Here is an 18,173-nt window from a genome sequence, read left to right on the forward strand (position 1 = left end):
AGTGAAGGTGGGATTAGAACCCAGCGGAGGAATTATGCTCTCAGGCACCGTACTTTAAGCCTTTCCTTGTTTGGATGGCCCTGGGTCAGGTGAAATCTGCCTGTGGCAGGCCCCTAGAGGGAGTAAGGAAGTGTACTGGGCATTTGGGGATGCAGAATCAAGGAACAGACTAAGTCTCAACCCTTTGACAGTAAAGAAGATGAAGCCACTGAAGACTTGTATAGTTTTACAAATCGAATAGCAAAAATGATTGTGTTGGAGGTCAGGGGTGGTCATTTGGGTGTGGCAGTTGAGTGATGTTAATCTGGGAAGGAGTTGGGAGGTGAAGTTGGGGTGGGTGGGGGAGTGGAAGGCAGTTGATGAGGTGGGTGGGAAGAAACCTGGTGGGGAGGGTTTTTCAACTCTGCAGAGAGAGCTTCTTCAGGGTCACCTCCCAAGGGTACCTGTGCACAGTGATTCCGGGAGGCTGAGGGCCCAAGGGGGCAGGTGGGAGCTTCTGGCCCACTCAGTAGTGCTTTTCAGCTACAACATGCAGATCCAGTTCTCAGCAAAGGTGTGAAGGAGAGGGTTTGGTTTTGGTGCTTCCCTTTCATTTTTACTTCAATCCTTCCTTTCCTTGCCCGCAGATCAGTCTTCACCTGTGCCAAGTCATTTCCCCAGCATACCCCTCATCAGAGCTCTCCTTCCCCTTCCTCTTGCCTTCCAACGAGTGTAGCAGATATTCCTTGAACACCTTCTGTAGATCGGCACTTCTGTTTGCCTGTTCTGTGTGTGGCTGACTAGCTTGCTAATGGGATAGATGAACCCACGCTCCAGTGACAGCTTTGTCAATGTGCCAGTGCCATCCCCCAACGTGAGCACATAGAGGTCCAGGGAGGGAGCCCTGAGAAGTTGCTGAGATTTTTAGTAAGTAAGCAGAGTATGAGAAGCCTGTCATGGAGCCTGAGGAATGATGGCTCTGGAGGTAAAAGGGAAACAAAGAGGGTGGTTTTACTGGAGCCAAGGGAGGAAAGAGTGTGAATAAGGAAGGTGGAGAGACAGAAGGATGCTCATGATAGGCTAGGTGAACAGAGCAGTTTCCTAAAGTGGTACATATGTGTATTTATAGAAAGATGTCAGGGAGGACATGCACGAAAAGGTTACTGGTGGTTTTCTCTGGATTTTTTATGTAACGAAGTTTTCTATAATGAGGGTAAATAGTGGTATAATGGTAAAACATAGAGCAGAAATCACCAAAAGAGGAAAATGGAAAGAATTGGCAATGCCAAATGTAAAAGACAAGATAAGTAAGGGAAAGATGTAAATGTGTCCATTGGCTTTGGAGGCCATTAATGACCTTGAGAAAAGTTGTTCAGATGGGATGGGGAGGAACAGAAGTCAGATTGCAGCAGGTTAAGGAGTGATTGGGAGGGGAAGACTTAGAGACCGGATGGAGACTGCTCTTTAAAGGATTGGGAAATACTTGAATGTGAAGATAAGTAGCTGGGATTAAGCTGAAGAGGTAGAAGTTGTGGGGTAAAAAGAGAGGTGTTTATAAACTAGAGAGGACTGGAATATGCCTTTGTGCTCAGGAGAGAACCAGTTCAGTTAAGCTGGATAAGGACACGGGGTGAGAGGGAGGTCATTGATGGAGCAGAGTCCCTCAAGAGGCAGAAGTGGGTAGAGCCAGAGAGCAGAGTTAGCCTTAGTCATGGAAAGGACGTCTCTTCCACTTTGGAAACATAAATGAATGAGTAGATAGGAGCCCACAGAGGTAAAAGTCTATGTGGTTAGGAGAGAAGGTGAGGGCACTGTGATAAGATAGTCCTGACTTTCTCAGAAACATGGTAGGTGCAAACTTTGCTATGAGATAAGACTGCCTTGGAATAATTGTTACAGGAGGCTTCATCATTATAATGGGTTGGATGTAAACTCTGTGAGGTCCATCTTCCGTGGTATATTCCTGAATGTCTCCACTGCTAAGCATAGTACCTGGCACATAGGAGATACTTAGAAAATATTTGTTGATGATATGAATATATGGTTATCAAGAGGAGGTGATATTCCTAGTCTGTTTGTCACTATTTATGGCATTCCATAAACGTGTAGTCTACTTGGGGTATCACCATCCCAGAGAAACACAGATAAATGAGGAAATATTGAGGAAAAGGGAACTGTAATAGGAGATGTGGAACCAGGTGTGAAAGAATGGATGAAGAAACTAAGGAATGTTGCATCCAAAGCCAAGCCTTTGGAGAGAGATGAGAATCTTCATCGATTGTTTGACAGGCTGCTAGTGAAGATGTGGTACCCTGGTTCCGTGTTGCTTCAGGGAGGAGAACCAGGATCAACAGTGAAAATTACACAGAAGCACATTCTCTCCAATATAAATTGTCTTAAAAAGGTAGAGAAGATTGTTTCAAAAAGCCGAGAATCCTTGGTCACTGAGAGTGTTGAGATGGAGGCTGGATGATTTCCGGTCGTGCATGTTGTACTAGGGATCGGGATACAAGGTGCCTCTCAGCTCCCTCCCGTCTCTGCAGTCCTTTGTCCAACCATAGGAGATTGTTCTTGACCTCTAGACTTTGAGGTATTATAATAAGTTGCTACCAGATTTATTTGAGTGGAAATGCATTGGAATTTTTGTCATCTCATAGTGACTTGGACACTCTGTTATTTAGAACTGTCTTGCCTTGCTGCTACAAAGATAATTTAGGTTCACAAAAATGATTCTGAGCTACTAAAAATGCTAAAGTACCACCTAAATCAAATGAAATACCGTATAAAGCACTGAACATGATGATCAGCACTTACTAGGGACTCAATAGATAGTTTTAAAAGCCAAGAAATATGAGATTATTTAAATATTAACTGTCTTTTTACTGTTAAGCATATAGGTTATTTATACATGCTTATATGACTGATATCCGTAATTATCCTGGGAAACCACTCGGCCTGGTGAAAAGAGCATGCACTTTGGAAGCAGACCCAAATCTCCTTCCCTGCTCCACCATCAGCTGGGTTGCTTTTTCTCCTTTTAGATCAGGTTGAAGAGAACAGGCTTCCCTGTGCTGCTCACCGGTTGGTCCGGGTCCTGCTCTCCGGTGCAGCATAGAACAAGCCTGCCAGCTCTTTGTTGGGGGATGTAAATAACCTCTCTGAGCTTTATTTCTCTCATCTGTAGATGGGGGCGGGGGCATGGATTCCCAGGGTAGTTTGGACATTGAATAACACCTATAACATGTTTAGCACAGTGCCTGGCTTCCAGCGAGCAGTGTTTTCTCTCTCTTCCTTATTAAGAAAAATATTTAATTCAGTGGAAATTCCTTCCTTGATTACTATAGATAATAATAATAATCCTAATATATTATTATCCATATATTATTAGTATAATAATCATTTTTTGCATTAAATTTCAGCTCTTTCCATCCTTTTTGCCTTATTTGATCATCATATTTGATCCTATGAGATGAGCTGGATGCGGATTATAAATGTATCTCCTAGATGGACACTCTGTGTTCCTGCCTGGGTCACAGTGGTTCAGGGTTGTGGAGGTGGAGACAGAGCCTGGCATGTACCCCGGGTGCATGGATGTCCAACTCTACATCTAGACTGTCCACCCTCGGCAGCAGGACAATTCTATTCATGTTTTTATTTTCTCAGTGTCTGTCGCAGTGCTTACACCATCGTAGGAACTCAGCATATTTTTTTAGACACATTCCTTTCAGAAACAGATACACACATGCATGATTTGGGAGCAGAGAGTCATGTGGTTTGATTCTTGTGGGCAGACACTATACAGCTAAGTGATGTCAGGTTGTACAGGTGCAGCTCCGAGTCATTGTTAGAGATCCGTGTGCTTTGTTTCTGGGAACCTGGTATCCTTAAAGGGTGGCAGTTCCTTTGCAGAGTCCGTGCTCTGCTCAAAGTGTGATGCCTTGAGATGTCTTATTCCCCAGGGGACTCTGGACTAGGGTCCTCCAAAGAGCTGTGCAGCCCTGCGGGGCTCAGCAGAGACCCTGATGTGAGCTCCCTTCCAGAGTGGTGCTGGGCATGTGACCAGGGGCTCCCTGAGAGGGCGGGAGGGGCAGGGGAGAACCTGCAGATTCCGCAGCTGTGTAGTACGCTCCAGCCCAGAAATCTTTGTTCTTCTTGACCCTGCTTGAGGGGGAGCCTGGGGAGTAAAACCCCATTCCTGTGGTTTACGTCTTCCTCCAGCCCTTGGGGAGTGTCCGTTTGCCAACGTGGATTACCATGTTAATAACCAGTTCCACGGCTGAACTCTTTGGATTTCTTAGGATTTTATTGCACGAGAAGTGGCATTTTTAATCTCCTGAAGATTCTGCCTTCTGTGACACACGTTGAATGTCATCCTCAGACTGTCTCTGTAAAATGCCAGCTCTTAAAATATTAATCTCTAAATGTGCACTCGAGGGTTCATTCCATTACCGTGGCATCTTTCGAATAAGCAGCGTCTTCCGGGCGGCTCTGACTGCTTTAAAGGGAAAATGCTTACCGGGGCATTGTTTCCCGGGCACGGGATGCTGCTCTTGCTTTGTTTCTGTAAATGTTGCAGTGGCATGGTTTTGTTGGACGCTGCTGCAGATTTATTGTAATTCATGTCCCAACCCAGTGTGATCAGTTTTCCCTTCCATGCCCAGCCTTAAAAGGTATCATGTCTGGTAGGGACTGTGGCTCATAATGATGATAAATGAGAGGCAGCTGAAACAGTTCTGTCAAAGCTGATTTGTCAGAGTGCTGATTTCAGTCTGGAGAGGGAGCAGCCTCCTTGTTACCACCAGCAACCATCTCTCTTTGATGATTGTTTTGAAAATCACTTCGGTGCCTGAGACCTTTATTTTTCTTCCTCCTGAAAACAGTCTTAAATGGCAGTGTTTCAAAGGTGCTTGTGTGATACCTATTTTCTCCCATATTCCTCCCTTTCTAGATATTGCATCCCGTCTGTGGCCACCTCAGCTGAACACTTTTGTTACCAGTGGCTGTTGCTCTTTAAGAAAGTCCAGAATACCTATGTCTGAATTGACAAAGCAGATAAATCGAGGGAGGAGGGTGGAAATTTGCTATTAGGAGAGGATTTGTCACCTTGAATCCAGATTCATGGCAGGCTTCCTTCAGATAACCCTCCCCTTGGACATTTTACGTTAATTCATAAGTGAGCTTCGTGGCAGCAGAAGCGGGGGAAGTGGAACTCAGGAGCATGAGCTGCCGTTGTAGGAACTCCTTGCCCTGAAGATCCGTTAGAGAAGACAGATCTTTCTGTTTTAGCTGAGACTAGTAGCAAAACAGCACACCGATGTGATCGATCTTGACTCTTCAAGAACATTCACACTGGGGAGGGGAAGGGGTATAGCTCAGTGGTAGAGCGCATGCTTAGCATGCACAAGGTCTTGGGTTCAATCCCTGGCACCTCCATTAAGAAGAAAAAATATGTATATTTTAAAAAGGAACATTCATGCTTATGTCCCAAATGTTCTAAACTATGTAGACATCACCCCCTAGTTGTCTCGTAGCCTTTAAACTTTTACTGGTTGTAAACCAAGTCCTGGAAAAGAGACCATCACTGAAATCTGTGACCCTGGCTTACCCATCCACCTTGCAGTGTGTCTAAGACACTGTGTGTGTGTGTGTGTTCATTCGTTCATATCCAGCAATGATCCTGGCTCCTCACTACTTCTCCTGTGGCCAAAATATACAATGGACTTGTAAGTGACATTCATGGCAGAGGAAGAGATTTTGTCAGAAAAGTGAAGCCAGGAGATCTAGCCGAGGGTCAAAGCCACATTCCCCTTGGCCTGATGAACACCCTCCACTCACGCAAATCTAATACTGAGGGTCACATTCGTGGTTTTACTTGAGGCTTTTAAAGTTAACATCACAAATTTTAGGTAATCCCACTCCTGGGCATATATCCAGAAGGAACTGTACTTCAAAAAGACACCTGCACCCCAATGTTCATAGCAGCAGTATTTACAATAGCCAAGACATGGAAACAGCCTAAATCTCCATCAACAGATGATTGGATAAAGAAGATGTGGTATATTTATTACAATGGAATACTATTCAGCCATAAAAATGACAACATAACGCCATTTGCAGCAACATGGATGTTCCTGGAGAATATCATTCTAAGTGAAGTAAGCCAGAAACAGAAAGAAAAATATCATAAAAAGATCACTCATATGTGGAATCTAAAAAACAAAAACAAAATGTAAATAAAAACATCACAAATCTTAAACCTCCCAATTTGGGTGCTTTAATTTTAAAAACATTTAGCACTGTAGTTCAGCTTTTTGGTTAAGTCTCCCTTTTCTTTTTTTATTCTAATCTATTTATTTTTATTTTTTAAAATTTTTTATTGAGTTATAGTCATTTTACAATGTTGTGTCAAATTCCAGTGTAGAGCACAATTTTTCAGTTATATGTGAACATACATATATTCATTGTCACATTTTTTTCACTGTGAGCTACCACAAGATCTTGTATGTGTTTCCCTGTGCTGTACAGTATAATCTTGTTTATCTGTTCTGCATATGCCTGTCAGTATCTACAAATTTTGAAATTCCAGTCTGTCCCTTCTCACCCCTCTGCCTCCTTGGCAACCACAGGTTTGTATTCTATGTCTGTGAGTCTGTTTCTGTTTTGTATTTATGTTTTTTTTTTTTTTTAGATTCCACATAAGAGTGATCTCACATGGTATTTTTCTTTCTATTTCTGGCTTAAATCTCCCATTTCTTTTGGATCATTCTGGCAGCTTCCTGAGGAAGTTGGAGTTGGTACGTGTACCCACCTGTCGGTCCCTGACAGCTGTCTCCTTGCTTTGGGGCACTCCTGTTGGCATCTGTGATTTAGTCTGACTTTGTAAATATTACCCTCCAAACCCTACAACACTTCAGAGAAGAATGTGGCGGCGGCAGATGTGAACAATGGCATTTATTCACGAGGCCACACTTTCTGGCTGGAAAATCATCTTTTGTTTACAGAGAGTGACAGTCACAGAAAAGAGGATGGGAGTGAGTGAATGAGGCAGAGAAATGAGGAGGATGAGGAAAAGAATGGGAAAAGACAGCAATCCATCAGCGTTTATTAAACATCCCTGATCTCAGAGTATAACTTGTACTCTGGGGGAAATAAAAAGAGAAATGTTACAGTTCTCTCACCTGTGTCTTGACTGTGAGGTGGGGCTAGGCCTACGTACCCTCAGGCGTGAGGAGGTACTTAGAATTGCTAGTGATAAGCACATCGACAAAGCTGAGACTGGGCACGTGAATTCTGCAGAGATGAGAAATCAGTGGGCCACCAGCCTTCAGTGGGATCAGCGGGGGAAATGTTCCTTGAACCCATTTTGAAAGATGGAACCCATTTTGAAAGATGGAAAGGTAGAAAGGACATCCCGGGGTCCTGCATGACTGGGGGATGGGCTGGCGTGATCGTAAGGCACAGACTCATGCAAGAAATGAAGTTCGTTTGTTGGAGTGGAGAATCTGTTTTGGAGATTCATTAGATGGAGTTGGTGGCATAGGAGAGAGCCAGTTGGATGATGACTTTAAAAAAAGCCAGGCTGTTTTTTCTTTTTTTTAAATTGAAGTACTGTCAGTTATAATGTGTCAATTTCTGGTGTACAGCACAGTGTCCCAGTCATGCATGTACATACATATATTCGTTTTCATATTCTTTTTCATTAGAGGTTATTACAAGATATTGAATATAGCTCCCTGTGCTATACAGAAGAAAAATTTTTAAAATCTGTTTTTATATATAGTGGCTAACATTTGCAGGTCTCAAACTCCCAAATTTTCCCTTCCCACCCTCTTTCCCCTGGTAACCATAAGATTGTTTACTATGTCTGTTTCTGTTATGTAGGTGAGTTCATTAGTGTTTTAATTTAGGACATAATGCAACAAAAATCCACCGCAGGCAGGACCCCTGAGGGTGAGGACTACCATTGTCAGACTGGATGATTCCTGAGGATAAAGAATTTGCCTCTCCTTTTCCTCAGCTGTTTGTTTTTGGTTTTGCCTGAATGACCAACCTACTGGGCTTTATGACATGAAGTACTGTATCACATGGGAGTGTAGAGCAGACACCCGTTAGGGCCCTGGCCTGCCTCTGGGGGGCCCCGTCTCACAGGGCTGTCTCCAGGTCCTCACGCCACAAGCCCCTGCGGAGGGTGAGATGCTTCGGCTTTCAGGCAGGTGTGTCCTTATTGCACGTGTCTTCAGAGCACATTCTTCTAGAGACCCCGAAGGCGTTGTACCAGCATGGTCATTTTGGAGTTGTACACGTTCATTTTACAGTGAACATTTCCTAAGAGCCATGATAAATGAGTGAGAAGATTAGGACCAGCAGGGGTGGCGCTGAATACGATGCGGGTGAGAGGCAGAGATCGGAGGGAGCATACAGGAGAAACTGTACAATTGCTTGTAAGAGGTGGTGTGTGCCCAGGACGGTGGTGATTTTGACCCTGAGTTTAGGTGCTGCTGCTGAAGCAGAGGTTAGGAAGTGTGTTAGAAGCAGGGAAGGATGGGAATCTCTCCCCTCAACCCTCTCCCTCTGATTGTAAGGCAGAATCACACTAACCTACATCCTACGAACAGCTGGGTTTGCCCCCTTTTTTGTCTGGCTTTTTATACCCTCCCCCTTTTGGTCTGGCCTAGGGCAGCTTATAGATGCTTTCAGCATGCTCTTGGGAGGAAGGTGGGAAGGCAGGCAGGCAGCCAGGAAATCTTGGTGGTTATTAAACCGAGGCTTTGAGGACCTTTTTATTAGCGCTGAGGTGCAGCTCCACAGCGCTAAGGAGTCGTCTTCCGCTCTGTCTCCTCTGCTCAAATCTCCAAAGAATCTGTTTTATATGGTGTTTATTTATAACCCAGAGTAGATGTGGGCCCGAGAACCCTGGGGATTGCGGAAGCTTCAGTGTGCTGCCGAGCAGAAGAGGGTTAGCAGCCCTGGGGAGAGAGATAGCACGTGCCTCTCTCTCTGCTCACCCTACCCCCTGCCTTCCCGTCCCTCATGCGTGACCGGAAGCTCGGTCTGAGGTATAGCATCTTACAGAGTGGTTTGCTTTTTCAGTCTCTGTGAAGAGTGTAAGACTGCAAAGACTCCTGCATCACCAAAGCCTTCTAGAACGTTCTAGAACATGATTGGGCTGCTTTACATGCATTAAATGAGTAAACCCATATAAGCACTTTCTGGCCCTGCCCACCCAGCAGTCCCCCATTATAAGGAAAGGACTTCAGTGACTCCTGTACTATGTAGATAAGAGGGGACCTGAGTGGAAGGGCTACGGCGGTTTGAAGGTAAAATGTGGATAATGGGTCAAGTTGTGGTAGAGGCTGCCTTGCCCTGAGCCACCCGCATAGCCCCTTCAGACCCCTCAATAGCTGGTGTCGGGTGTTTGGAGTTCAGCTGGCTGCCATCTGGGTCAAGCTTAATCAACAGGTCCACGTGGGTGTTGAATCCACAGCTTTGAAGTGGAGTGGAATGAGCCACCCCAGAGGATGCCACTGTGGCACGTGGATTACTTTGCACTGAAGACGGTCAAGATCTAGCAGACAAAACTTTCTCCTCTAACTTAACCATCTGAAAGAATTTAGACTGGGGGTCTGTGCAGGAAAAGGAACTAGTACCAGAGAGAATTTATTTATCTGAAGAGCTATCTGCACGGCAGGGCAGAATTCTAATAGCCAGACATCTGCTCTTATCATCCTGTGAAATCCCCTCCTGCACTTTAAAGCCCCAGGCCCCATCCCGTTCCTTACCTCGGGAGTGCATATAGGCCTCAGTTGCCCTTGAGTCTTGCTGTCTTTGTAGACTCCTGTATGTATATAATTAAATTTGCTTTTCTCCTATTAATCTGCCTGGTCATTTTTTATTGTTAGACCATCTAAAGAACGTAGAAGAAAACATTTTTCCTCCCTTATAGCTTCAACCCCTTAGCCCTTAGCGCTACGAGACCTGATTCTGATGGCGGCATATTGAAGGCTAACGGTTTTAAGTGAAGAACATCCCTGAACAAGCAGGCTGGAAGTCTTGGCATCTTCAAATGCTTCTAAGAGATATAGGGATGCTGATTATGATGATAATGACACTTGTTTTTTTTCCCTCCCTGAATGCCAGCATGCTGCTGCTGGCCCTTTGTTAGTAAGTATGCATCCTTCCGTTTAGATGGGGTGTTAAAATCTCCAGATTCCTTACACATGTACTGTATCATCTGATTTTTACTACAACTTATACCCAAAGAAGGTTTTAGCCCTCCTGGTATATGCTCAGTGTATGTACCTAAGCTGAGCAGGCTTAATTGACAGGGTCAAAGTTACAGAGGTTGGTAAGTGGCCACGCAGGACCAAGGCCATGTCTCGGGCTCCCAAGTGCTGCCCTCCTTGTCCCACGCTCTGCTGCTGTTGGTACTTAGGCATGTTCTAGTGGTGAGAAGAGCTGGGCAGAGCCATTCATGATCTTTCAGCCTCTTCTGTAGTGAAGAAGGTAGAGCTTTGGGGGAGTCAGAGTTTGGGTTTTGGTCTGGGAAGGCAGAGTTGAATCTTTCTCTAGAATGGAAGTTATAGGCTTGGGTTCGTCAGCACAGTACTTCAATCCATTGAGCTACTACTGGCTTTGTTGAATGAAAGGATTAATTTTTTAAAAAATTGTTGGCATCTAATTACATGAGCCTAGAAGTTTAAATGTTGGCTAAAATAGCTAGAGTTTAATATCTATTTTGTGAATTCCACAATGTTCTGTTGCCCAATAGGACATAGCACTTTTAATAGATCATCTTGCAGAATTGTATGTTAAACTTACAGCCAACAGCTCTCAGTAAAGGAACTGAGAATTAGCCCAGCTCAAATATGCCCTCGGCTTTTGTTACTGGAAAATAGGTTCTTGTCTCGCTCAGGAAAGAATTCAAGAGTGAACCACAGTAAAGAGAAAATGAGTTCATTTAGAGAGATCAACGTTCCATAGACAGAATGCCATCTCAGAAGGGAGCGCGGCCCGAGGTGTGGGGGTGGTTAGTTTTTATGGGCTGGGTAATATCATATGCTAACAGGTGGGAGGAATATTCCAACTGTTTGGGGAAGGGACAGGGATTTCCAGGAATTGGTCTCCCACTCACTTTTTTACCTTTTGTGGTCGGCCTGAGAACTGTTGTGGTGCCTGGGAGTGTGTCATTTAGCATGCTAATATATTACAGTGGGCCTCTCATGGGGCTCAAGGTGTACTGAAGGGTGAATCTTCTGCCATTTTGGGCTTATTTGGTTCTAACCAGTTTAGACATAAACTATCCTCAATGGCTATGTCATTCTATTAATGGTTGTGCCCTGCCCCCTTCTCTCCTGTCTCACTTGGAAAGTGAACTTCGCCTAGCCTGCAGTTGCCCATTAACCAACTGCTGGTTTTTACTTATTAAAATTCCATTATGGTCTGTACTTGGCAGAAAGATATTAAAAGTAAATTTTATTTTCTTTGTGCATCTTCCTTTGAAAACTTTTACTAAGTAGTTATATAGCTTCCTTTATGAGAAATAAACACCAGGCCTTTGTCCATTGGCTAGAGGATAAGGATTTGACTGGTGGGTTATCACTGGGCTGTAAGAAAGAAAACTAAAATATGGGCAAAGGCCAAAACCAGAGCCAGGGTTGGGTTATAGGAGTCACTGCCCATGAGAGCTGGGTTTAGGAGAACATGGCCACCTCTGTAAAATCCTCTAAGCAGGAACTCATCTCAGAGCCCAGGTGAAGGAAAGGTGAGGAGGTCACCTTACCACTGATGAAATGCAGCCAGAAGTCTTGCCCTTTCCAGCTACTGAAAGCTCTAGTCTTTAAAAGGCTGGTACTTATCATTTTTGAAATCTCTTGAGGTTGAGACAGATCTAGAGCTTTGGAGCTACATGCTTTTGACTTGAAAAGGGGAAGGAGAATGACAGAATATGGAGAGACTTCAGGGCGCTCTGGTATCTGTATTCTTTGGGAAATAGGTGTCTTCTGAAGTCTCTCCGAATAACGGTGGCAGGTCCTTATAATCCTTCCTTGGTTCCTAGTTGCTCATAACGGGTCTGTGACAGTGGCAACAAATTTAAAAGCTATTGGAGACTATGAGACGTAAATGAAAATTATGTTAGGGATATAAATACTGTTGACTAGTAACTGTGTAATAACGTGTGTGCGCATGTGCACACACATACATACACACAGATGTATCACATATCTAGAACTGCCTGAAAGAATTTTTACAATTTAGTTGAAATGACATTCATAATGGAAAAGACATCTTTTGATGAATAACTGTTCAGTTCAGTGATACAAACAGTAAGTTCTCCGGGTTAACTAGAGAGTGGGAATGTTTAAGAGGCTTCCTGGAGGAGGTGGGAAATCCACTGGATTTTATTGACTGGATAGGAGTTGGGAAATCAGAGAGGATGGAGGATGTGGAAATGGGATGGCCAAAGGTATGAAAGTGTCAAAGCCCCATTTATTCAGGATTTCAGGATTTTTCAAGAGGACTAGTGGGAAATGGGGTAGAAAGATAAGGCAGAGCTGGAATAGGATGTCAGCCACTGCCTGCCCCGTCCCTGCCAAGCAATAGGTACTTTAAGACTGGGAACCTGCAAGCGTACCTCGACTCGATCCACAGGACAGCAAAAACTGATTCAGTATCTCAGGCACTTCATCCTCTTACCTCATTGAGGTCTGGGATGAGTTCATGATAAAGGGTTTGAAAATAACGTGGCAAGCCAGGAAGGTATTGGGTAGGTCCCGGAAAAAAAGAGCATTGTGATTAAAAGAGTAATGTCTTTACCACGTGGGTTCTCACCACTTCTGTCCCAACTGTCGGACACATTCTTGAGTGATTTTTTCATAGTGGGTTTGAGGGAAACAGATATTTTCTTCAGCAACAGTCCGCAACCGTAAGCCTCTTAGGCCCAACTTCTTACGCAGTCAGACATCTGCAGGACCTGCCTGGACAAGACAGCAGGTCTCATCTCTGCTCATGGGACAGAAGGAAGCTCTTTAGTCTGTTTAAAAATTGAACTTACAACTCTGGCCTTTTGGCACAGAGCGCTTTGGCCCAAACTCCTTTGTAAATAATGAACATCTTTCCCCCTAGCTAGAGTCCTTTCCTACAGAGGATAATCCTTCAGTTAATGAAATACTGCTGGATGTTTCTGTGGAGACTGTTTTGAAGATTTAGTTAAATAAGAGGAACATATCACCAAGTAGTGCTCCCATTACAGGAAATGGCTTAATAGAACACAGGCCTGGGGGTTCTCAAACCAGAACATTCTAGATTTGGATTTCACCTGTCCTGTGTAAAATAGGCCTGCTCATTATTTCTTTGCAAAGCTGTCTTAAAGGTTAGAAACAGTGTGCATATAGCACCTGGCACTCGGATATTCAGCAGAGGGTAGATGTTGTCAGAAACAGCTACCTTTTATATAGGTTCCTTCTCCCGAGCTGGAGGTTTGCTATGTTGCATTGATTCTGTGAGACGGTTTTAAATTAGGAAGGTGGCTCAGATGGATGGTAACTACCTCAAGCAACATTCTCTGCAAGCAGTGTCCACACGAAGCCAGCCTGGCCGGGGCAGGCTTCCTGCAGACTCAAGCTCACACCGTCACCAACAGGAAGAAATCTTCTTATTTTTGCTTTCCTGAGAAGGTGGTGCTGACTGCTTCCTTCCACTGGGAAATCAACCTCTCTGAGCAGCGATCTCAGGAAGCGGGGTCATAGTACTGCTTTTCTAAGAGAGAGACACATTTCTGTTTTTATTAATCACTGAATTGACACATGACTGGGAGAATTTGTAAAAGAGAAAATGTTGACTCTCCTTCTTTCTGTACCCACTGCCTTCTAGAAATTAAGAGCCATGAAGGGATTTTTGTTTGCCAGTCTGGAGACCATACCTTCTTCTGGTTTGAAACAAGCAGCTCATGTCCTTGAAGACCTGCCATAGATGAGTTTCTGGAATAAAAGGAATTCTCAGATTTCTGTTGGCCGTCATTTTTGAAGGCAAAGCAACAAAACCGTAATGCCAAGAGATGCCTAAAATAGCCATGAATGTAATTACGGGGCTAGATGCTTCCTCATCACCAGCTTGAAAACATGTTCTTTTTGGAGATGAATCCAGTATGAAGGACCATTGATGTGGACAGTGAGAGTTTTTTATTCCATTACTGGGTTTTCTGACATACATGGTGCAGCTCACTTTAACACAGTGAACAACAATAAAAAAAAATCTCAACACGAAACACACTTCTGTTGAATGAGAAGAGTATTAGGATTGGAATTCACTTGTTTTATAAAATGATTGTCTGCAGTTTCTGTAAACAGTAGTCGTTTCTTATTCTCTTGAAAATGGTTTGACCACCTTTTCTTTTTTCATATGCGATCTTGTTACACACAAAACTGACTGTACAAACTGAAGTACATGGAGCCTCATGGAGCGCCGTGATGGGGCAGCGATGACTCGGTGCAAGTAGGAGGCTGCAGAGAATTGTCCAGTTTTTGCCTCTGCTGAGTGTTCTACACCAATAACCAAGCAGCCTCCAGGGGGCAGCAGAACGCCAAGTAAAACCCCTGCGCTGGGGCAGTCAGGCTTTTCTGCCTCATTGCCCAGCCCTCACCCCAGTGCCTGTAAAAGTCATCCTCGAGGCCTTGCCAAGGTGGGGACCTTTGCTGTTAAGTCTCCCACCCCGCACCCGTCTCCACTCACCCCTTAAACCCTCCTGATTTACTTTGTACTATGTCATGTAGCTTAATGATAGGACTTGTTTGCTACTGTTTCACAACCAGCTATACCTGTCCTCTGTGTTTCTCGTAACGCCAGGAGTGTCGTGGAGGCCTAAATAAATGCTCGCCAGCAGATGGAGGATCCCTTAATCTGCACTGAGTGCTTGATACATAGTTCCTCACTTGAATGTCAAGATGGTCTTGGTTTTTTATCTTTTTTGCACATGAGAAAGTATTTCCCTTGCATTATTTGTTTCCGAAATGCCTACATTCTCGCCTGTCCTCTGATCTGTTTCAGTGTGGGGTGGAAGGTAGGAGGGCATTCAAAATAAACCCAGAGGTGTGATGGAAAACGTTCACTTTGATGTCAGGGTTGCAGGTTGGCATCTAGGCTCTTCCCCTTCCCAGCTGTGTGCCTTCGTCTAGTCCACTTCTCAGCCTCTGTTTTCTCACCCAGAAAGGGGGGCTCTCCAAGCCAATCATATAATTTACAGTCTAAACTGGAGCACATCTGAGAGTAAAGGAGGGCATTTAAAAATACTCACAGCCGCACAATCTTTAGAAATATTTATTGACTGAGTGCTTTTTATTTTTTCGAGTTTTTGGCTTTCCTATAAAATTGTTCTGTTCAAAAATCATTTGCAAAATAACATTTCCTATAAAATAAAAAAATAAAATGTATAAACAGGACAACTTGTCGATGGGGTGGCATGCTAGAACGGCAGGTGTAAACCGTGTGTTGTTTCAAAGAGTCCAGCCAAGTAATACGTGTAAAGCTTCTAGTACTGTGCCTGGGACACACTGTGGATTCAGGAAATGATGATTTCCTTTTGTTTCCTGGGAGAAAGTTGGACAGAGAATCCCTGACTAGCAATAGACAGAGGTGTGTGGGCTTTTTCTACTCCGCCATCTTCCGGAAGTCTCGTGTGTGGGCTTTTTTAAGCACGTAGATGTGAGTTTTGTCCAACCTCCAGCAGGAAAGTACTGAATAACGTGGTTCTGCCTTTATGGAGTCAGGCAGCTGTCTCAGCAGAAGAGAACATACCTAAGGGATGGCAGTACCTTCCGGGTGACAGCTTGGCTGCCCTGTGAGCACACAGCTCTTCTCTTCACTTGCAAATTCACTACTGCTTCTGGGCAACTTGCCTGGAAAGCTGGAGAAACTGGCCCTGGCACCCGCCTTCTGCCCCCAGCTCTTGCCATTTAGAGGCCTGAATTCAGCAATTGTGTTAAAATACTGGGTTGACCGTAAACTTAATAGTTTGAATTGTAAAATACATACCTGCCTTAAAGATGGCTGTCCCCATGTAACCGGAAGCCTGATTGCCATTCTGTGATTGGGCGTCCAGGGTTGGGCACATCCATTTTAGAAACTTTGAACTCATGACTCCTCACCCTGCCTCTAATAAGTGCTGTTTTGCTCTAGGAATGAGAGCTCTTAAGCCTGTGTGTTCACTTAACCGAAAGCCTCTCAGAGCTGAGGCTTATGGATTTGCCAATTCCTTGGGTGATGGAGGATTCAGGGGGAGCTCTGTGGCCTCCTGGAAGTAGGGAAGGGTCTGCACACGGTGAATAGCAATGAGTGACGGGAGAATCAAGTCCCGGAGCAGGTGGCACTGCAGGGCTGGCCATCTGCATGGCTCCTAACAGCCTTTTCTTTCTCTAGGTATGTGTACATTCCCATGGGCGGGTCCCAGCACGGTCTGCTGGGGACACTGTTTTCCACCGCAATGACATTTGCGTTTGTGAGTTTCTGGCACGGTGGGAATGACTACCTCTGGTGCTGGGCAGCCCTCAACTGGCTGGGAGTCACCGTGGAGAATGGAGTCCAGAGGCTCGTGCAGACGCCGCGCATCCAGGACAGCTTGGTGAGCAGGGCCCTTGCTCGGGTGGTCAGGGACAGCCCAGCTCAGTGGGCTGAGTTTGGGAAGGAAGGCCGTCACCAGATTGTCCCCATCACAGGCTGTTCCTGCTAGATTGACTCAAAGCCCATGTGCCCAGAGGTAGGGCAGCTAAAAAGGAGGCTTCTGTAGCCACTTAAAAAAAAAAAGTTTTAACTATAAAAGTAATACATATTTATTATATAAGAATTAGAAAATTCAGACTAGAGTAAAAGAAAAAAGTCTCCTCCAGAGAAACCATTGTTTATACCCATTCTTCTAAATGTTTTACACACACACACACACACACACACACACACACACACACAAACGTACATATAACATTTAAGACAGATATTCTTATAATAGAGACACTGTTGTATCAGGACCACCTTTCAATGTCACCAAATCCATTTCTAACAACCCCTTTTAATGGCTACATAGAATTCCATTCTGTGGATATGCCGTGATTTACTTAGTCTCCTATTCTGAACAATCATATCATTACAGTTTTTTTCAGTTATGAATTTCGTTGGGATGAATATCATAGCCAGGGTGAATCCTTGTATGCAAAATGACTAAGTTAAAGGTTTTTCCTCACTTTTAAGGTTTGCCATGCATACTGCTTAACTCTTTCTTAACTGCCCTGTAGACAAATATGCCAAGTTATGTGCCGATCAACAGTGCATGAGAATACCCTTGTCGATACTGAGTGGTGCTGGTATTTTTAATCTTTGCTATTTTGATAGGTCCTGTTGTAGTGTAAAAGTCAGCGAAGGGTTTAAGACATTCCAGCTCTATAGGAGAATGATTTGGAAAATTAAGCACATATTTTTAGGGATTTTAAACTATGAGCAGATGTTTTCTTGTGTAAATGTGGCATATGATATATTAGAATCTTTAGAAAATCATCAGTTCTGAATATGCAGCAATATTCTGACAACTCTGAAAAAAGTACCTAAAGAGAAATAGGCTGGCCTCGGTGTTCATGACAGGCAATAAAACACAAGAAATTTTCTGGGGAATGATTAATGTGGGTAAATTCCCCCAGTATATTCAGCTAAAGCAAATATAATTTGAAAAAGCCAACATCACCAAAATAGAATACATTTGAGTGTTTTTTTCTATAAAGACAGCCATAGTACAAGTGGACAGTTATTTCAATAAAAACTGATATAAAGCCCAAAGCAGAAATAACACTCCTGAAGGAATTAAAATATGTTCATGTATGTTTAAGATAAATATTTTATTCAGTACTCCTACCCAGCAATCAGCAGGCGAGAAATGTCAGTGAATTCTAGTAGAAGGTGGAATTTTAGTGAAAGTCATGGTTGTAACATAGAGGAAAAAAAAACCATGAAAGGTGGTATAAAGGTTACCCACTTCACCCTCAAATCTGAGTAGTCTTGCCCCACATCAGAAACCCAGGCATCACCTACAAAAGCCAGAGGACTCTTTTCAGCCCAGGCTGAAGCCCTGTAACACATTTCTGTGTTCTGTCATGAAGGGTCTAACATGAACCTTGAATTTTATCATAACAGAGCTCTGTAGACTTTGAGCCATGGCTTAC

The 18,173-nt window shown here is 43.9% G+C and overlaps 1 protein-coding gene across 4 annotated transcripts in view; it reads left to right on the forward strand.

Annotated features, from left to right (window-relative positions):
• HHAT (hedgehog acyltransferase) overlaps positions 1–18,173 on the forward strand; it is a 278,182-nt gene that overhangs the window by 191,359 nt on the left and 68,650 nt on the right. For all 4 annotated transcript variants that reach the window (XM_072948490.1, XM_072948488.1, XM_006198736.4 and 1 more), the window contains one exon: positions 16,390–16,591. In XM_072948490.1, the coding sequence (XP_072804591.1) occupies positions 16,390–16,591 (202 nt within the window). The remainder of the gene's footprint in view (positions 1–16,389; positions 16,592–18,173) is intronic.

Source organism: Vicugna pacos, chromosome 23 (assembly GCF_048564905.1).
Source record: "Vicugna pacos chromosome 23, VicPac4, whole genome shotgun sequence".
In the NCBI taxonomy this organism is placed as follows: domain Eukaryota; kingdom Metazoa; phylum Chordata; class Mammalia; order Artiodactyla; family Camelidae; genus Vicugna; species Vicugna pacos.